Source organism: Aedes albopictus, chromosome 2, assembly GCF_035046485.1.
Source record: "Aedes albopictus strain Foshan chromosome 2, AalbF5, whole genome shotgun sequence".
Lineage (NCBI taxonomy): Eukaryota > Metazoa > Arthropoda > Insecta > Diptera > Culicidae > Aedes > Aedes albopictus.
The window spans coordinates 213,843,920-213,865,928 of record NC_085137.1 but is presented as its reverse complement, the minus strand read 5'-3'; the positions used below and the strand labels follow the sequence as shown (position 1 = coordinate 213,865,928).

At 38.2% G+C, this 22,009-nt stretch overlaps 2 protein-coding genes across 2 annotated transcripts; one reads left to right on the top strand and one right to left on the bottom strand.

Moving 5' to 3' along the window:
- Positions 1-8,753: 8,753 nt before the first annotated feature.
- Positions 8,754-9,667, bottom strand: LOC115255408 (uncharacterized). The gene is made up of 2 exons (XM_029853507.2): positions 9,519-9,667; positions 8,754-9,448 (listed from the first exon to the last, which is right to left on the bottom strand). Exons 1-2 carry the CDS (start codon positions 9,555-9,557, stop codon positions 8,786-8,788), a joined length of 702 nt encoding a protein of 233 aa, XP_029709367.2. The 5' UTR covers positions 9,558-9,667; the 3' UTR covers positions 8,754-8,785.
- A 143-nt stretch (positions 9,668-9,810) lies between these two features.
- On the top strand, positions 9,811-10,757 carry LOC109420526 (uncharacterized). The gene is made up of 2 exons (XM_019694899.4): positions 9,811-9,952; positions 10,017-10,757. The coding sequence occupies exons 1-2, from the start codon at positions 9,863-9,865 to the stop codon at positions 10,641-10,643; spliced, it is 717 nt and encodes a 238-aa protein (XP_019550444.2). The 5' UTR covers positions 9,811-9,862; the 3' UTR covers positions 10,644-10,757.
- Positions 10,758-22,009: the final 11,252 nt, after the last annotated feature.

The following is a 22,009-nucleotide window of genomic DNA, read 5'->3' as shown; positions in this document are numbered from 1 at the left end:
TCATAATCAGCTGCTGGATGCCAGAAAAGACACTGTTTGAGCCGCACCTCCTTGGTGAACAGACGCTCGGGACGTACCTCCTCAATCTAGCTGAAGTTAGAAGGCCAGCAGTGCCCAGACTGCACTACCTGCTAAGCACACAATTCTTAGCTGGCGGTCCTTGCTATTGTTTGACCCGTGGAAGCATGAGGTAGGAACTTGTGGAGTGAGGACCAGAGCTAGGCCAAAATGTTTGGGATAGGCAACTTTTTATTCTCTCACAAAAAAGTTCAAAACGCTGTAACTTTTCATAGAGTGCATCAAAAATTCTCAAATTTTGATTGTTTGTTTACCTACTATATGTACATCATTGGTATAATTCTGAGCTCGATTGGTCAATCTTTCATAAAGCTAGAATCGTTCTTGTAAAACACTATTTTTTAGACAACTAATTTTTGAACTGTCATATCCCGGAAACCAGAGAACCGAATTTAATGAACTTTTGAACGTTTATCAACAATACATTGATGCTTTTCATGTCATTAAAACATAGATACTTTTTGAACGCTGAAAAAAGTTATCATGGATTCACACTTTTTGGATCTCTCTTGAAAAAAATAAATTTTTTTACACCAATGTCATTACATTTAGTGTTGATATCCAAAGATTTTCTGCTTTTGTTCTCGAGATATCTCTGATAAGATGTATTAGAGCCTATTTGGATTGAAAGAAGAACACATTTAGTATTTTTTGTATGATATTGTAAATTTGACTTATTTTCCTCTATATGGGTGAAAATGTCAAACCAGTCAAACTCTATTCATCGTGAGAAAATATTACATTTTATAGCGTCGTATCAAGTATCCATATATCTATCTATCTCTAGATCTATCTATATAAATAAAAATGGAACGGTGTTTGTATGTCACGAATAGGCTCGAGAACGGGCCAACGGATCTACACCATTCTTTCAGTGTTTCATTCGTGCAGGGCTCCCACGTGTTTGTACGAAATAATAATTGGGAAAATCGGCTGGGAACGCACCGAAAACGAGAGAGTTCGGAATTGCATTTTGCGGGGCATTTTTCTACAGAGCTACATGTCAAAAAAACACAGTACGCAGAACGACGTTTGCCGGGACAGCTAGTTGTTAATAAACGTTAAAAATTTCATTCAATTCGGTTCACTGGTTTCCAGGATATGACAGTTCAAAAATTAGTTGTTTAAAAATAGTGTTTTACCAGAACAATTCTAACTTCGCGAAAGATTAACCAATCAAGCTCAAATTTGTTTCAATCATGCACATATAGTAGGTGAACAAACAGTCAAAATTTGAGAATTTTTGATGCACTCTTTGAAAAGTTACAGCATGTTGAACATTTTTGGAAAGAGAAAAAAAGTTGCCTATCCCATCCCCTGTATGTTGGACGTCCTTCTTATCGACTCACTGTTTTGCAGTCCATCGTGTAACATAACTCTATGCTAAAAAAATAATCTCTAGCCGCTGTAGATTCTACATTTTATTTCAGTAATAGTTTGTATAATTAATGACAAAACAGAAGCTAATTTTGTTACGTACTCGTAAATTACTAACCCAAAATGGAAACTTTTTGATGGTAGATCTTTAACAGCGTTGCGGTCATACGCGCCTACTTATGACGTGCATTTTGATCAATTATGAAGAGCTTTGCCCTCCCAACTACGTCACAAGTTGGCGCGTATGGTTGCAGTGTTTACCGACTCGAAGGTATTCATCGAAAATCGCGATGCAAGGCTTAACCTTCTCTAAACATGTAGCACAGACAAACACACGTATCACTCTGACAATTCCCATCGTACATCAATTCAACGGTCTATTTAAAAGTTTGATAGCTGGCTAACTGCCCATCCGTGGCGCTAACATCGTTTTTGTACAAAATTGGGTTTTTAAATTTAGAAAAATGTATTGATTTTATGATTTTATACGAAAGAGCATTTTTTTCTGAACCACCATGATTTTTTTCAGATTTTTAGAACATTATTTTGGTACCTAAAATCAATTTCAAAGAGATTTTTCGATATCACCTATTGACAGCTGGGCAACTACTTGACAGCTCCGTCCAGTACAAAATGCGACGAGGGGTGATTCGACAAATCGCTCCCATACAAACTTCAAACTGATTTTTAAATAGGTTCCCGGGCACCAAAATTCATGAAAATTTGGATTTCAGCTCAGTTTGGCATGCAGATTCAGAATATAGAATTATCTCAACAGCGCTAAAGAAGCCAATTGACGTTTGCCCTCTGCCGCTACCTAGTTGATGGTTGGCCAAACTCATTCCTTTTAGCATTAGCCGAACATGTTTCCGTGACCATGATTTGAATCGAAAAATGTTTGAAATATTACGTCTGTTTGTCTGTGCTTGTGGTGTACGATCTTTATCCAAGTTCAAGTTGGCACAAATCTATGTCGCATTGGGTGGATTGTCGCAGAAAATGCCGGTTGCGACATTGTCAATAAATATTGTTGTGCGATGGTTGAAGTTTGATCTTGTGGTTTTTGGGTACCTAAACAATAGAAATACGTTAACAAAACTGTATAAAAAGGAGTGATCGGATTCAAAGTCGTTACTGAACCTTACAAATCCTTATTGTGAGTTGCCGTTGTTACGGTTTGTGCCTTCGATAAGGTTGTTTTTAGATCAAGCACTTTGAAGTGCTCCGAATTGGCTTCTTTAACGGTGTTGAGATAATTCGATATTCTGAATCTGCATGTCAAACTGAGCCGAAATCCAAATTTTCATGAATTTTGGAGTCCGGAAACCTATTTAAAAATCAATTTAAAGTTTGTATGGGAGTGATTTGCCGAATCACTCCTCGTCGTAGTTTGTACTGGGCGGAGCTGTCAGACAGTTGCCCAGCTGTCAAAAAGCGATTTCAAAAAATCTCTTTGAAATTGTTTTTAGGTACCAAAACAAAGTTCTAAAAATCTGAAAAAAAATCATAGTGGCTCAGAAAAAGGTGCTCTTTCGTATAAAATCAAAAAATCAATACATTTTTCAAAATTTAAAAACCCAACCTTATTCAGTCGCGTCTTTGACTACCTGTAGCGACGCCGCGCTCACGCTCACGCTGTTTTCCTCAAGCGTGCATTTTTTATGGTGCGTGTACTCAGTACACGACACGAACGCTCCCAGGTAATCGTGGACCATTTGGCATAGCTGTGTTGGAAATGATGATATTTGACATAACGTGAATTAGGTTCCTCTTCGCGTGGCATTATTCCAATGCTCCTAAAATCATCATAAGTGCTCGGATGAAGAAGGCGAGAGCTGTTCTTGCGAGTTGAAGAAACAGATGTACCAGATTAGTGGACGGCTTATGATGGCGTTTTTTTTTCGTAATCGCACGTCCATATTATAGGTCAACCATAGGAAAGCCCCAGTGGCTTTTGATCATCTGGAATATTTATATTTAGGTACCTATGAGCGCGTACACGTACCCGATAAGTGCGGTAATAATAAGTTTCAAAGAACAAGTTTGTTAATTCTAAAGGGGGCACTAGCTAATTGAGCGATAGGCAGCAGTAAATCTAATCTGCCAAAGGTAAAGTGCGTACTTCGGTGCGAACGCAGCCTCAGCCGGAATTAGAAAGTCTGTTATCGGATTTTCGGATTATTTCAAGTGGGCGATTGTTTTACTCAATGGACATTGTGATTACCATCATTTTATTTGCTTATCGTTCTGTTTTATTACACCGGTGAGCTTTACTTCTGCTGATGATGATTTAGTAGGTAAGCTTCTCCAACGGACATATCTTATCGAGTAACACGCAGATCCGGGATGTTACAGTTTCTATATAGGAAAAAGGTTACAGCCGAAGGTCATCGACCATCGGGGAGGGCTGACCTCGCGCTTCGATAAGCCGGCATTTGTGAAGCGATTGCTTTATGGAGGGTACGATCACGATCTATCCAGCGAAGATCTAGTCGGAACCCTAAGCCGTGCACGCGACGCCGCAATGCTAAGGCGATCCATACTAAGAAATGGACGCAAACCGGTATACTGATCACGTGGCTGATTTCGTCATTTTAGCGCGCTTAATTAATAACTTTCTTACTATGAAGTTTAGCATCATGGTGTCTTCGAGAAAGTTTTTCACTTTAATGAGGAGCTTCTTTTGAACTTCTATGAAAAGTGATCAATCCCCCTAAAAGTGAGATAGAAAATTTATTTTTTGAATTTTTCAAGATACGAGGTTGGTGTCTTTACAAAAGTTGTAGAAAATGTTGTGGTGCTGAATACACCAAGTTTGTAACTCCGTTAATTTTTAAGATACGTTACGTTTTCTATCATCAGCCCCTTGAAAAAGGTTTTTGCGTAATAACTTTCTTAAAATTGATTCTACATTTTTCTCATGTTCTACAAAGTACCGTCGTGCGGGGCTTTTTTATATACTTTTTCATGGTTTTTCAACTTTATGACATTATAACTCCCAGAGTAGTGAATGGATTTCCAAAATTTTTAGACATAATAATTGTGAGTATGTATGTAGGATGTATGCAAAATTTGAACTAAATCCATCAATAAACAAAAAAGTTGTTCATACACCAATCGGACACATGTCATATAGAACCGGATGGGGGCTACTTTGGACATTGTTATCTATAACAATACTGCATTTCAAATTCCAGGGTTATTTAGAAAACTACTTTGTACCAGTACTGTAGTAACTGTATCATACATAATTTCAATAAAAATATGCGTTTTAAGAAGGTTCTGTGCTACCTTTGGTAATATGAGCAGCGTGATATTGCTATATAGATAGCCTGAAAAAAGGGACCATCAATCCTTTATTTAGGTGAAACGGTCATTTACAATGTATAACGATACAAATATTCGATTGTATATGCTACGTTGATACATTTTGAATGAATTGATCAACCCTTTGGAATTTATGAACTGTAGAAACAATGCTTACAGACCAAATGTTCTGATACGTTATGTATATTTTATTGGTTTATTCGATGTTTTTTCGCGTCCTGACAAGCAATAAACGGTCTGTTTGAAAAATAATTTCAGCTAAATGAAGCGAAAACTATTGCTTCACAATAGTCCCAAAGACATCAAACAGATTTGAACCATATTTTGAATTCAAAAAATCCATATTCAAAAGTATCCAAAGTAGCCCCGCATTTCAAAAGTAGCCCCGCACGATGGTAATAGATAATGGTAAAACACACAACTTTGCTGAACATGACATTCCGCTAATTCCATAATTAAAATAGTTATAACGGTTTTTATAGTTTTTCGAATGAGGCACGTTACAAACAGGCGCGGAACAGGCAGAACTCAGTCTTCCGGATGAAGAAGCGCCAGCAGGAAGAACGAGATCGCGAAGCGATGGAAGAGCTGTACCGCGCTAAGGACGCACGAAAGTTCTACGAGAAGCTGAACCGCTCGCGCAGAGGCTTTGTGCCACAAGCCGACATGTGCCGAGATAATCACGGGAATATTCTCACGAGCGAGCGTGAGGTGGTCGAGAGGTGGCGGCAGCATTACGATGAGCACCTCAATGGCGACGTTGCAAGTACCGAAGGTGGCGTGGTAACCGATCTAGGAGTATGTGCACAGGACGAAAGACTTCCGGCCCCTGACCTTCAAGAGATTGAGGAGGAGGTTGGCCGGTTGAAAAACAACAAAGCCGCTGGAGCAGATCAACTACCAAGCGAGCTTCTAAAATACGGTGGAGAAGCACTGGTGAGAGCACTACACTGGGTCATTACCAAGATTTGGGAGGAGGAAGTATTACCGGAGGAATGGATGGAAGGTATCGTGTGTCCCATCTACAAAAAGGGCGACAAGTTGGATTGCGGGAACTACCGCGCGATCACACTACTGAGCGCTGCCTACAAGATACTCTCTCAAATTTTATGCCGCCGTCTATCACCAATTGCAAGAGAGTTCGTGGGGCAATATCAGGCTGGATTTATGGGTGAACGCGCTACAACGGACCAGATGTTCGCCATCCGCCAGGTGTTGCAGAAATGCCGCGAATACAACGTGCCCACACATCACTTGTTCATCGATTTCAAATCGGCGTATGATACAATCGATCGAGAACAGCTATGGCAGATTATGCACGAATACGGATTCCCGGACAAACTGATACGGTTGATCAAGGCGACGATGGATCGAGTGATGTGCGTAGTTCGAGTATCACTATCGTCAGAAGGCCTGGCCGCTTCAACTCTTGTATTGCATCTTCGATGTACTGCTAGCATTGATAATGACAAGAAAAATTATAGAATTAGTCGCTCCCCTAGGCTTAAACGATGACATTTTGAGGTCTGATCATCCTACCAAAATTTGAAATTATTCGGATCAAATTTGACTGAGCACACGCCATTTAAAGTTTGTATGGAAATTACTATGGGAAATGTTATCTTTCATTTGCACAGGCTATAGTATTTTTCTATGATGTCTTAAGAATTGAACCTTTATTGATTCATATAGCTTACATTGTCATTTATGAAAGTGCCGAAGACACATGACACGTAAAACCTATAGAAAAATTGTTATTCAATAACATTTAATTTTGAATCTTTAGTAATGATGTTTTACTTTCCTTTTTGGGAACACTGGGGGCGGAAAATTTTGCCTAGTAGGCAAGGACAAATTTAGCAATGCAATGTGTCAAAACGAAAACAGAATGAGCTGCACATGAACGGGAACCGATGAAGGTGAACTGCTAAACAAAATTGTTTTTTCCTGTGATTTCCTGAAATTGGGTTTCCGCGCACCAATGTAGGTGCCTGGCCACATCCTTATTTTTTGTATACCGATCCCCACAGGGCCAAATATAAAAATAATCAGGTGACTATCTGACTACGTTTGATCACCACCACCATGAACTTTAACTTCATCTTGTTATTGGGTGGTAGGGTTCAGTATGGCATTGGAAAAGCATTTATGGGAATGATTGAGACATTTCCTGGTTAAATAAAAATCATGAACTATCATTTCGTCTGTGGTTAAGGATTCCTGAACTCTATGGCTTTACGTTGTTTAACTAATACATTAGGCTATAAACATATTCTTCTGGCCAACCCGGAACTGATTTTAAATTATCTGAATTATAAAGTGTAAGGGGCTGTCCATAAACCACGTGGTCATTTTTTTGGGACTTTTAAACCCCCCCCCCCCCCCCGCGTGGTCATTAGTACATACAATTTTTTTTATTTGTCCATACAAAATGGTCATTGGCCGAAACCCCCCCCCCCCCTCATGACCACGTGATTTATGGACAGCCCCTAATACCTAATTAATGGCATGACGGCCGTGAACACCTGGATAAGGATATTTTGAGTTGCCGAACGTTAGCAGTATCGTATTGTATTTCTGAGTATCTGGAAGTAGAAGAGTATCCTCTTAGGTATTTCACGACTTTTTGTGTCCAGTCGGTTATGTTTTGCCCAATTTATTAAGCACGAACAAACTTGGTGCTGCAGTCGTTGGTGATTCACGCCAAGATGTTTATAAGGAAGGTGTTAGCGTATACGCAGTAAGTGGATGCGGGGAGTGCGGCACACTGCGGGGGGATGGAGATGACAGCCGGCCAGTTTGTTTATGTTGCAGAACGCTACAGAAGCGTTGCTGCGCCGCATCGGCAACAACATTCTCAACACGGATAACCAATGTTAACATATTTCCATGGCACTCATAAAATGAGTAATACTCCCCCAGGTTTAAAATTTGCTCGTGTCCCCGCATTTTTGTTAAATATGAATGCAATGGTGATTTCTTAACCAAAAGAGATTGCTTTGCCGAAAATATTGCAAAATATTTGCTTAAGTGGGTGTACGATTTGCAATCCGTGTAAGTAGGAAACACTCGATGAGTGTCATGGAGTTTGTCCGATTTTAGTGCTGAGAAAGTTAAGCGTGAATGGTTTCTGTGGGGTTGCTACGTTGCTAGGGCTGAAAGTTTTTGTTTGTCATCTCACTAGTGAAAAAAATTAAATACAAACTTACCAGCTGTCGTTAGGTTTTCCAATATGGCGGATGGTGGAATCTGACATATTGGATTACCTTCCTTTTACTTACCTTGATTCACGCCTTTGTATTTCCATGTTGACATTTGGCAATGCAAAATTTTCATGTGGCCTACTAGGCAGAATTTTCCTCCCGCAGTGTTCCCAAGAAATAAAATGAATTATCATTGCTAAAGATTAAAAACCTAATTTTATTAAATAACAATTTTCCTATAGGTTTTATGTGTCATGTGTCTTCGGCACTTTGATAGATGGCAATGTAAGCTATATGAATCAATATCGGTTTGATTGTCAACACATCATAGAAAAATACTACAGCATGTGCAAAAGAAACACGGAATTTACCATAGTAATTTCCATACAAACTTTAAATGGCGTGTGCTCAGTCAAATTTCGTTCGAATAATTTCAACTTTTGGTAGGATGATCAGCACCCAAATTGCCATCGTTTAAGCATAGGGGAGCGAAAATTCAAAAATTTGCATCGGTCTACTGTGTATGTGTAGACTAGACTAGACTAGATTAACCGGATTATTCCAAAAACTCGTATGGGTCGACAGTCAGTTGAGAATTGGCTGATCATATCGTGCGAATACTGGAGAAGCAATAAATGGGGTTACATGCAAGACGTGTGGAAAAGGGTGTAAGTACCGTAAACATTAATGGAACCCTGCACATTGACGGACGAAGATGAAAATCTTCGCAGCTTTAATCCCCGCACAATTAAAATTGGTGTGGCATCATTTATGATAGTTTCTATTTTTATTGAAGTTTATTAATTATTTTGTTCTTCGACGCATTCTTCCGAAAACTTGCGCAGTCTTTGGATTTCATCGTCGAAGACTGTTTGAAGCTCATCCAAGCAATTCGTGTACTGTGACTGTTTATCTCTGAGATCAATTATGAATGTACGAATGATGTCTTCAAAGTCCGGAATGTCGTCCATTATATCAATTTTCAATTTGCTGATGGTGTCCGCCAGCGATTCCGGTCTAGAGATGATATTGCTCGGCTTGAAGAATACCTCGAAAATACTATACTTCTGGATTTTAGCCTCGCCTTCAGCGAATTGTTCGTACATTTCAGCAACGTCCTTATCGATGGAGTCATCCAGCTTCTTGATGCATTCGCTGTACTTGTTTCCAGCCCAACCCGTGATACTCATTAGACCCCAAATGTTATTTTCGAAACACCAATCCTCGATAGTGTTGCCATAGTTGAGTAAGCCCAGTTCTGCGTCCATCACCACCTTGAGAGAGTTCGTCTTCAGCGTCAGTGTTTGATTGTAGAAAGAGTTCAGCTCTCCCAAGGCCTTTTGCTTTGATTCGTACAGTTTGTTGATCGTGATATCATGCGCGCTCTGATAGTCGGGCAAAATTTCACGGAGCTTGTCGACAGCGTCTAAAGCAATGTGGCGCACTTCAGAGTATTGCGCATTCTAAACGAAATGATAGGAGAAAAATCTGAATATCTACCCGTACTACTTCCGCATGTGTAGTGATACTTACGGCAACAGCCAATAAACCAAGGAACAGCAAAATTTTCATGATGAAGGTTTGCCAAATGTACTACGCGCGCGAATTTACGGTTTACGAAATGAAGCAACTCCTGAATTGTTCCGGATTTTATAGACCGAATTCAGTCGAGCTAATATAATCTAATCTGGTTATCAATAAATTCAAGAAGTGGGTCCGATAGACACATGAATTCAGCGATACTGCATAATCGTTACTTTATCTGAGAAGAAATTTCACTCACCTATATTACCATTTTGGTACACACAATAAGATAAGATGAAATGCAAAGCTGATGTCCGAGTTATTTCCAATATAAAAGACCCAACAAATGGTTTATGGCACATAAACCTGTGTATTCTACTCGTCGACTGTTCATTATGAAACTGTTACAAGTTGTTCTGGTATTGCTTTTCGTGGCAGTTATTGTAAGTAGAACGTTTACGTTCGATACGAATTTTAATAACGACATCGATTTAATTTTTATTCAAGGCCGCGAAAGTCCAACATAAAAGACAAAGCTCATTGAATGTACTAGCTCAGGTGCAATCAGCAATTCCCAGCAAACGGAGTAGATCCAGCCAGCAGACCGCCGAAGATGTGCTCAATAATTTCTACCGCAACGTTCTGACAACACAAACTGAGGCTGTCCAGAAGGTCTTGGACATCGAAGCCGAATTGACGGCCTTCGGCGAAAGCATCGACTACTGGTGTTGGGAAAACAACGCCTTAGCACTGGAAAGCACCGTAAGGTGGATTGGAGTTGGTTACAGCGTTTGTTTGGACAAGCTGGACACATCAGTCGCCGAATTACTTGCTAAAGTAAACAGTCGTAATCACGATCAGGAGGTGGATCTAAGTCAGTACCATGTGTTCGCGCTCTTCCGGAAGAGGAACATCATCAGCAATCCAGAAGCCATCGGAAACAATATTGCTTCCATCGACTTTGGCATCACAAAGGACATCCCGGAACTTGACGTCGATCTGTCTGCTTTTGAAAACGCTTTGAACGACATACTTACTGCCTATTCTGAATGTTTGACTCATAAGTTTACCTCTCAACAAGACGTTTTTGATCATATTCTGAAGACTTCGAAAGAATGTGCAGGTATAGAATAAAAACCCCCGAGATAAACTAGCCAAAAAAAAACTAAAAATCAATACTACAGATACTGTCCATGTAACTGATGTTGTAAGCGTTCAATAAAGCACGTTGTTCAGAAACCCAAAAAAGACTTATGAATAACTTCCATGTTTCTGGCACTGTGTTGATTGCAACCAATTCACCTTAAACTTTCCTAAAATCGCCACAACAGCTGTGTTTCCTCGCACTCCGCTTCTGTCTGTATTGTTCCATTTCATGCTCTGCCGGGTTATGACAAGTTTCCACAGGTTACCACTGGTTGTTTTTTTTTTTCACATTCATCACACACTTGAACTAGGTGTTCTGTGTAGTTACACCGCAGTTACACTCTATCATCCAAATTTGGTAAAATAAATTTATGTATTCTCGCCACAAATAATAGCATTGCATAACCAACTGGGATCCGTGCAGCGCTTGAGATCTACAGTGTCATTTATAGACACTATAGGCCTCGAGATAGGCCTATAGGGATATTTCAGGTCAGCCAAATTATCTTGGAGTTCAGAACTTCAGGTCTACACTCGTAACAAGAGCCATATCTGTCATACTGAGTAATGTTGCATAATCAACCGCAGTTACTGGAGCAATCTGAAGTCTACTAGCTTATTATAAACCTTTGGGACATTCAGGGTCGTCCAAACCGTTCTATAATTAAGTCCTTCAAATCTACAAGAAAAACTGTGTGTTTTCATCTTAAATAATAGTATTGCATAATCTGTTGGGATCCGCGAAGCTCTTGAAATCTCAAATGTCATTTAGAGACACTACAGGGATATTCCAGGTCAGCCAAACTACCTTGGAGTTCAGGACTTCAGGTTTACACTCGTAACAACAGGCATATCTGCTATACTGAGTGTGGAGTATCTGTCTTGTAGTTTTCAACGCTGCAGTGGGTCCCATCGGTGCTCACTGACAGTTCTTTCTCTGATGCTCTTCAGACATACACATGCCTACTAAGAATGGTACAATCTACCACATCTCCTTTTGTTTCAAGTAAAAGAGCTTGTTCATCATTCTACAGACTACATAAATGCTTAGCTGACGTTCTGTAGAATTCAAAATTTCGATTGTTGTCCATATGATTCAAACCATCTCAATATATTTCAGCGTTTCCATCAATATTATCCATCAGAGTGCATTTGGGCCTCATCGAACATATCATACTGCTATGTTCTGTTTTTCTGCGACAGGAATCTGTTGAGTCTTGCCATACTTAATCTGGGAAGATTATTCACAGAATTTGTCTTCGACATCTCGCTTTTACTCCGGATAAATTGAATTTTCTCTATACTTTATCAGCCGTAGATTTGAAGTTGGTCTTTGAGCTGGATCTACATCTACATTTTTTAGTGCGTCTCTTTGTCTCTTAGAATGCTGAAAAATGTACAACAAATTATTCTGCCTTCTCCAGATCAACGCGTTGCTAGTGCGTTGTCCGTTAAGGACTTTGATATTTGTTACCTTCTCCGAGTCAACACGTCGCCAGCGAGTTGCTCGTTAAGGACTTTGATCTCTTAACCTTCTCCGGACCAACGCATCATCACGTTGTCCGTTAAGGATTTTGATTTTGCCTTCTCCGAACCAACGTGTTGGCTTTACGTTGTCTGTAAGGTCTTTGATATACGTTATCTTCACCAGAGTCAACACTGTGCTCGGTAAGAATTTTGTTTTCTACGCCTTTATCGGACCGCGTCTATCATTCATATTTACCTCGGTGGTGAATTTATATAATATATTCCTCGAATGCCTCAATTATGTCCTCGTCTAGAAGCCCTCTTCCAGACAATATTGGCAGTCTGTAAATGCACTTCACCTTCTTGTTAGCAACCGCTGATGAATGACCTCGACACACTTGATTTCCAGGCTTTGTCTGGTTGTTCCGTTTTTGATGCTTCACATTTTATACGAACGTCTACAACTGGTTCAACTGATGATGGTTTCTCTTCAAGTTCTTCATCTTTTGCATCCAGATTCTTACGAAATACGTAACTCCAAAATTCACACATTCTGTAAGGTGTTGTTCACTGCTATGCAATACGCCAAATATACTATATTAGACACATTCTACCGTGACGTTACAACGTTTTGATGCATTCGTAGTCAGATATTCCACTATAACTCATGAAAACGAGCGTAAACCTCAAAATATTTTTTCATATTCGGATTCCTTGTAAAATTTCTGATATATTTGACCTATTGAACATTTAGTTTTCATTAGAAAAACGTGTTCAAAATGCGTATTTGTAGTGTGACGTTACAACGCGCTAGAACCCGACCCTCACTAACTCGCTACCAAAATCTTAAAAAATCTGCTCGGATTTTTATGATATTCTGATTTTTTTTTACCATTGAAATTTATTGGTTTGTTCTTCAATTCAATGGAATAAAACATTTAAATTTCGGATTTGTTTTTGGATAATCGACTTTCATAATCAGTCAAATTTACCCGAATTTGTGAATACATTATTGCATTATCTTCACTGCTTCAAGGGGAACGTTATTCTATTGAAAATCCGTTTTGTGATAAATGGCTCGGAGGTCCAAGTTATTGCTATCAGCAGTATGAAAACTCCTTCATGAAGGTTAATGGTACCCATCTTCGGCCCAGTACCACCCATATTCTAATTTTGTCCCAAAGACTAAACCGTTGATATTCATTACTTCGCACCGCCAGATATTTAGATTTTGCAGCATCAAACTAATCACGCCGTCGAATTAAATATTTTTTCAATAATTTATGCAATGTCATTGATTCAATTAAAAACGCTTTAAGATGTGCGAGCTGTTATTGAACCGAAGACATACCTGAGGATCTGCATACCAGTTAGGGGCATCAATTTCTGTGATTCCAGAGACAAATAGACCTAATTCTGACAAAAAAAAACATCCTATATATGTCAGAGTCATAATTACTTAGAGAGTTAGTGTCTTTGGCAAAGTTGTTTGATAAGTCAAAAACTTACAGCTGATTTACTATTGGATGTGAGATTCTGACACACTAGGCGACGCTAATTAAAAGTTTACAATAGTTTACAAACGACTAGAATTTCCTAAAAAGTTTTCAACACTTTTTGACTAGAAACTATTTTTTGGCAAAATGTTTTGGCACTTTATTAAAAGTTACAACATGTTGAATATTTTTTGAATAAATATAAAGTGCATGATTTTTCGAAATTTCAAATACCACTAGTCAGTTAGAAACTTGAACCAAACGGCTTTTAAACTGAAAATTCTCGACAAGATAAACAACTTTGAAAGTCTAAAGTCTAAGTAATTAGAGTCCTGAGATATATGAGTTTCAATTTCGTAGGTGTTACGTCTGTTTGTCGGTAATTATTGTTATATCAAAAAAAGATGTAACACTGACGTAATATTTATCCCATATATTTCAAGATCCTAACTATTTAGATAGTTGGTGTCCTCGACAAAATTGTTTGGCTGGTCAAGAACTTTCAATTGATGGGCCGTTTGATTTCAAATCCTTCCACTAGGATGCGCTAGAGAGCATACACATTTTTAGTTTTACTTATCTCAGGATCGTGATTAATTTGAAAGATGGTTGCTTTATTAAAGTTGTTTGGTAGATCAAGAACTTTTAGTTTAATAGCCGTATGGTATTATTTTTTGCCACACAGTGGTGGTAGTTGCAAATTGTCAAAAGCATGCCCATTTTAATAATTACCCAAAACACATTCAACAAGCCGTAACTTTTTATGAAATATATCAAAAATTCTCAAATTTTGACTGATAGTTCCTCATCTTGTTATCTGTAATTTCTACAAATTTGGACTTGATTGGTTACACAAAGATGGAGCGCTTTAGGCAGAATCATATTTTTAACTGTTGTTCTAATAACTCTTATATCTTAGGAATAAGTGAATCAAATCAAATTAAATCTTGAAAGTTAACCCATTAACGCCCGAATTATGCCACAATCACAGTAGATGTCTGATTTTTTCTGGAGTACCTCAACCCCATAAAAGAAAGTTATTGCAGTAATTTAAACGGAAATCTACGGTGAAATTTTCGTTTTAATACACAGTGGAGCATATGCACGTGAAACGTTGAAAAAATATTTTTTTATTTTAATTTTTTTTGCGCAGCTGCCTTATTTCTATGAGCTATGTAAATCTATTTTAGATGACTGATCATAGTTGATATTCTCCTAATAAAAAAAAGTTGCAGTTTGAAATGTTCCAGAAATGGATTGCATTAGTAATAACTAAAACAATCTGATAGTAGCTTCCCAAGTAACCATGACGCTGTATATAGAGCATTAATTTTGTTTTATAGTGTATTATATGACATGCGATATAAAGTTGTTTTGTCATATAGGCAGCATTAAAGTAGGTTTAAAGTCGAAAGTGGCGCTACTATTGTTAATTTAAAGCAAGCTTTACTGTGGTGATTGCTAAAGCATATAAAATGCTTGTACCTTATAGCTAATGCAATCAAATCGTATGGAATGCATACTTAATGCATCATGTCAAAAAAGAAAAAAAAGTATGTTTTTCATTTTTCTATCTATTTTTATCTTCCGATACTCTCACTTTGATGTTTTTTATTGTATTTCGGGAATTGAACCTAGACTGCTGAAACTCAACCACGATGAAGCTCGGACGCGCTAACGTTGTGTGCTACGATACCATGTATTTTGCACCTGCAAAAATGTGCAATATAAAGTAACGTATACTTAGCTCGTGCCTTATTGAGTTGTGTTTTCAGCAACTCTAAAAAATGTGCTGGGGTCTGAATGCCATCAGTTATGTTACTCTCGAATATAAATTCGTCTGTGTTGATTCTGTTTTTTTTTGTTTCATACGTGCTCACTTCTACCTAGAATACAATAAATAAGAAACAATACAAACAGCGCTTTAATCCTTCCTTCTATGAATTCGGGACGTTATGTTAAATAAGGAAACCAATACCCCACATAATGTTTGTTCCCTCAGCATCTGATTGTTTTTATGTCCCAACCAGAAACCCAAAAAGTCATAAATAATATAGATTTTCAAACAGTAACATCTGAGCATGATAATCTAAGTGCTCCGCAGCAATCCATGAAAATTTTGGTTTGTTTTTCTTTTGTTTTGAATGGTTCTGTTTCTAAAAGTGTTTTACAGTTTTTTTTTCGAACTGAGCTATATTTTTCTGTTTACAACGATGGAAGCTTTAGTACAGGCATATATAAAGTAATAAATGCTTGCATTATTGATTGCAATAAAGCTTTTAACATGGTAATGCAATGAAGCATTTAACAACGGCTCTATAGAACTGTACAGAACTGTCAAAATCTTGTAATGCTTCAATGCTTTCATAATGTAGATTAAACGCTTCATTACTTGACAGATGTAAAATAAAAGTTATGTTGCATTAGCTAAACTATAATACGATTGAATTAATGTTATGATATAATGCTTGTGGTTACTTGGGTTATCAATAGATAGTTTTCAACAGTTCTTGGGCATTTCAATATGCATCATTCTAATAATTTCTATATATAACTAGCTGTCCCGGCAAACTTTGTCTTGCCAAGCTGTGGGTGTTTGACAACTGTTGAGGTCATTGCAGCAACGCACTCTAGATTGGTTTCATTTCGATCGTGTTGATTTCCTTCTCAGCTCATGAAAAATCAATACTTTATCAATTTTCTTACTTTCTTAGTTGATTTTCGTTACTTTTTGTACATATAAACACAGGCACTACGAATACGAACCGAACCGTGCAAGAGTCATGCTGATCGGTTCATCCGTTCTTGAGTTTTGTTGCCTCAAAGGAACTTCAAACTCATTTTTATATATATAGATGGATTGTTATTCGGCATTCTAGTAGTATATCCTTCTGGCTTTGCGAGCACGTGGCCCTCTCCCGCCACTCACCGTTATCTAATACACAGCGAAAGATTACCTTAGCACTCGTCATTCGAAAACTCCAAATATTTGCAGTTGTTCTTTGAGCTTGGTTTATGTTTCATTTTTATAAGGGATCACCTTATGAGCGTTCTGCTCATCTCATTCTCCAGCGCAGAGCTATGGAAAATCATGGACGATAACGGTTTCCCTAGGAAGCTGACTAGACTGATATTGCTGAGTCCATTCGAAACGCAAATATCAAATGCAGGAACACCTAATGCGGTAAGATTTTCTAACAAGTAACCCGATGTCAGTGGTAGCATTTACATCCTAGGTTGGCGGTAGTTTTGGATATGGTTGCTAATTTGTCTTTGGTAACACTGTGTTACCGCGTTTGAAGCGCATTTGGGCACCGTTTGCATCTTGAACGCACACAGCAATAAAAGCAACGATGAAGGATGTGCAAAACTGCGTAAGGGTTTCGGGTGAACTATCCAGTTCATTCGAATCTCGCCGGGGACTGTGACAAGGTGACGGACTCTCATGCCTACTCTTAAACATCGCTCTGGAAGGTGTGATTCGACGAGCCGGGCCCAACAGCCGGGGAATGATTTTCACAAAATCCGTTCAATTTGTGTGCTTTACGGACGACATGGACATTATCGCCAGAACACTTGGAACGGTGGCAGAGCTGTACACCCGCCTGAAACGCGAAGCAGTAAAGGTCGGACTGGTGGTGATTCAGTTTTATCTTAATTATACTATACTATTTTTGTTCAGTATTATTAGTGAAATGAGACAACTGTTGGATACCTAGCTGGTTTTGTTTCAAAGTAAAAACTACTTCATCAATATTTGTTCAGAATTTTTAGAGCCCACTTGCGCCACCTAGCGGACAAACCTAATACCAGTGAAGAGAATTGTCAGACAAAAGAGGCACAAAACAAGCAACAAAGAAGGCGTGACGATTACTCTTTATCCCTACTGGTAACAGATAATGACATGATCTCGAAATTTTTTGTTGCAATCAAAACGGCAGCTGAATTTGTTGCGTACTTTTCAACTCGTGAATAATCAGTTATTACTAACCTAAAGTCAAAACTGTTTGATGATAGATCTTCAGCAGAGTTGCAGTGTTTACTAACTCGAAGTTACCTTTCGAAAATCGCAATGCAAAGCTTAAAAATCTCTAAACTTGTGGTGTACGATGTTAATCCTATTATTTTCAAGTTGGAACAAACTTATGTCGCATTGTGTGGATTGTCGCAATAAATGCATGTTGCGACATTGTCATTATTGTTGCGCGATGGTTGAATTTTGGTTCACTGCCTAATACCAACTAGTTCACTATTAGATAGCTCTTGATGTCCTGATCGACACTGTCGAAGTCAAAATTCTTCTATGTAGTCTGATTCTCGAGATACAGACGTTCAGAATGTTTAGAGCTCACTAGTGCCACCTAACGGATAAACCCAGAACCAACTAGTTCACTATCCGTTAGCCCTTGATATACTGATCAACTTTGCAGACGACGAAATTCTTCTATGTAGCCTGATTTTCGAGATACAGAAGTTCAGAATTTGTAGGGCTCACTAGCGCCACCTAGCGGATAAACCTAAAATGAACTAGATAACTATCCATTAGCCCTTGATGTCCTGATAAACTTTGCTGAAGACTAAATTTTTTTATGAAGCCTGATTTTTTAGATTCAGCAGCTAAGAATTTTGTAAACTCACTAGCGCTACCTAGCGGAAAAACCTTTAACCAACTAGTTCACTATCGGATAGATTGTGATGCCCTGATCGACGAAATTTTTCTATGTAGTCTGCTTTTCGAGATCCAGAAGTTCAGAATTTTCAGGGTTCACTAGCACCCACAGGGCCCACTTGCGCCACCTAACGGATAAACCTAAAACCAACTTATTCACTATCGGATAGCTATTGATGTCCTGATCAACTTTGCCGAAGACAAAAATTGTCTATGTCTGGTTGTTGAGAAACAGAAGTTAAGAATTTCTATGACTCGCTAGCGCCACCTAGTGGATAAACCTAGAACCAACTAGTTCAGTGTCGGATAGCTCATGATGTCCTGATCGACCTTGTCGAAGACGAAATTTTGAAATTCTTCTATGTAGTCTGATTCTCGAGATACAAAAGTTCATAATATTTAGAGCCCACATGCGCCACCTAGCGGACAAATCTACAATCAATCAGTTCTCTATCGGATCGACATTGCCGAAGACGATATTTTCCAATATAGTCTGATTCTCGAGATACAGATGTCTGGAATTTTTAGGGCTCACTATCACCTAGCAGATAAACCTAGAACCAACTAGCGCGCTATCGAGTAGCTCTTGATGTTCTGATGAACTTTGCCGAAGGCGAAATTCTTCTATGTAGTCTGATTCTCGAGATACAGAAGTTAAGAATTTTCAGAGCCCACTTGCGCCACCTAGCGGACAAATCTACAATCAACTAGTTCACTATAGGATAGCTGTTGATGTCCTGATCGAGATTGCCGAAGACAAAATACTTCTATGTAGTCGGATTCTCGAGATACAGAGGTTTAAATTTTCTTGGACTCACTAGCGCCACCTAACGGTTAAGCTCAGAACCAACTAGTTCACTATCGGATAGCTATTGATGTCCTGATCAACCTTGCCGAAGACAAAATTCTTCTATGCAGTCGGATTCTCGAGATATAGAGGTTTAAATTTTTGAAGACTCACTAGCGCCACCTAACGGATAAACCTAGAACGAACTAGTTCACTATCGGATAGCTATTGATGTCCGGATCAACCTTGCCGAAGACGAAATTCTTCTATGTTACCGGATTCTCGAGATCCAGAGGTTTGATTTTTTTAGGACTCACTAGCGCCACCTAACGGATAAATCTAGAACCAACTAGTTCAGTATCGGATAGCTATTGATGTTCTGATCAACCTTGCCGAAGACGAAATTCTTCTATGTAATCAAATTCTCAAGATACAGAGGTTTAAATTTTTCAGGACTCACTAACGCCACCTAGCTATGTTTCGAGATTTGTTGATTTTTTTCGGTGAAAAAAATCAACAAATCTCGAAACATAAAATTCAACGGTGACGAAAAACCCCACAAACTACTATCAACTAGTTCACTATCGGATAGCTGTTGATGTCGTGATCAACTTTGCCGAAAACAGAATTCTTCTATGTAGTCTGATTCTCGAGATAAAGAGGTTTATTTTTTAGAGCCCCACTAGCGCCATCTAACGGATAAACCTAGAACCAACTAGTTCATTATCGGATAGCTATTGATGTCCTGATCAACTTTGCTGAATATATTTTTTCTCTATGTAGTGTGATTCTCAAGATACGGAGGCGACAGTATTGACAATGGCTGTTGACGAAACACCTGTCAAAGCACAATGTTTCGTGATCACTAGTGGCACCTACTGGAGCGAATACGTACTAAATTACGTACTATCGAAGAGTCCTTGATCTTCTCAACAACTTTTCTGAAGACACCAGTCTTCCAAAATGCTTCATTTCTCCGCAGTTATCGCAAAAGTTACTGATCTATAAATAGATCACTGGGCGTTCGAGGCATCTGATCTATAAATAGATCACTGGGCGGAAATGGGTTAAGAACTATATATTGATCTTTGATTACTATCTCATTTGAATACAATATGTCCAAAGTGAAAAAAGTTCCAGATTGTAGAATACTTTTCAAGAAATTCTAATCCCTTTCCTGCTTTTGCAAAATGGAAACTAACGTCTTCTAGTGGCAAAATCTCGCATCTATTGATTAGAGACGAACCAGGCAAGGGCTGAAAGTCTCTCTAATAAAGACAAATCAATCAATCGCATCTATGGGTAAATCAACTGCAAGTCCTTTACTTACCAAACAACTTTGCCGAAGAACTCGTATTTCTATGTAATAGGGATCCTGAGATGTATGAAATTTAAAATTTGTAAGTTCTCTAGCGCCGCCTGTTGGTGGAACTTTAAATCCTACTATCCATCAACTGTAAGTCTTTGACCAACTTAATAACTTTGTAATTTCGTCAGTGTTTCGTCTGTTGGCCACTGATATCACAGAAATTTTCGGTTTGAGTTGTATTTGGTTACGATTTAAAAATTTTACAGTATCACAGTACACACCATCTCCCCCGTCCTTAAAAAGTCTACGTAGATTATGAACGGGCAATGGAACGCAATTTATAAACGATATCTTGAAAAAGAGCTCATACACACCGAGAACGAAACTCTTTTGAATATAGAACTACGTTTGTCCAATTCAGAAGCCGTCCAAGCCAGAAAGATTTGGTCTTTTCCGCCGAACTTCTTTTCGTGACGTTACAACGCAAACTTCAACCAGGTGAAACTCAGGCTTCCGTGAACCGATTTTCTTTCTTCTAGTCTCATTTGAAAGATCTTTTCTAGTACAAAGAGCATACAAAATTTCATATTTGTAACGTTTTCCGTATTTGAATAAAATTTAAAAATGTTGATTTTTCGTGACGTTACAACGCAATAAAAACCCATACTATGATCACCCATATTTCAGAGTTGTGAGGTCTTCTGATTAAAAATCTTTTTATGCTAAAAAATCTACATATATTTATCTACTAATGATGGAAGACTTTTGAAAAATCAGTGTGTTGGTGTTTAAAATACGACAGTTTGGATGAAAAGTGTGCCTAAAAGACTTAAAATCACGATTTTAATGTTAATCTTAATCGTCATTTAATTTATATTTATTGTCATACTAATATCATGTCGAATACATTTTTGGATGGCAAAAGTAATGTAGAATGTGATAAAATGCCAAATATGCCATAACTCAACTTTGAAAAAATGGTATTGATGATACGGGGCCCGTAGAATGTGTCATTAACAATATAGGTCACTTCACGTTTTTACATACAACGACATGGAGACACCGTTAGCGAATGATTTCAGCCAGAAAAAAGTCAATAATTGCATTTTGTTCAATTTTAGTTTACCGTGCAATGCGGCATTTCTTGAAAAAAAAAACGTTAGGGGTGTCGAAGTTTTTTGTTCCCAAATAATCGATTTACAATATACGCAAACAAAATAATATTTCATTAGATGACATCTAGGAATACATCTATAGAAGAATTTAAATTCTCCCTCATTGTAACGACACCGAAATCGTTTCACATCAAAATTTTAATTTTCCATCCTCAATTTTTTTTATTTTTTTATTTCTTTATTACAGAGATTTTCAGCCACTGGCTGGTTCGTCCTATCCTCAAAATTAACTTATATTTTGTCTTGATGATTACTATTTTCCTTTAAGGACAAGGTATTTGGAGTACATTGCTCAAAATTTCTTAGGCATTGTTTTTTAGAACCGTTGAACGGATTTGGATTAAAATGCACCACCACTGAACAATTAGCATGATGCATTTTTATCCAAATCCATTCAACGGTTCTAAAAACGATGCTCTAGAAAATTTGAGCTATGTACTCCAAATACCTT

Bases quoted from the DNA above. Each gene is read 5' to 3' on its own strand.
- LOC115255408 (XM_029853507.2), bottom strand. From the start codon at position 9,557: ATGAAAATTTTGCTGTTCCTTGGTTTATTGGCTGTTGCC. The intron at 9,449-9,518 runs GTAAGTATCACT...CATTTCGTTTAG, and splicing joins TTGGTTTATTGGCTGTTGCC to AATGCGCAATACTCTGAAGT.
- LOC109420526 (XM_019694899.4), top strand. From the start codon at position 9,863: ATGGCACATAAACCTGTGTATTCTACTCGTCGACTGTTCATTATGAAA. The intron at 9,953-10,016 runs GTAAGTAGAACG...TTTTTATTCAAG, and splicing joins TGCTTTTCGTGGCAGTTATT to GCCGCGAAAGTCCAACATAA.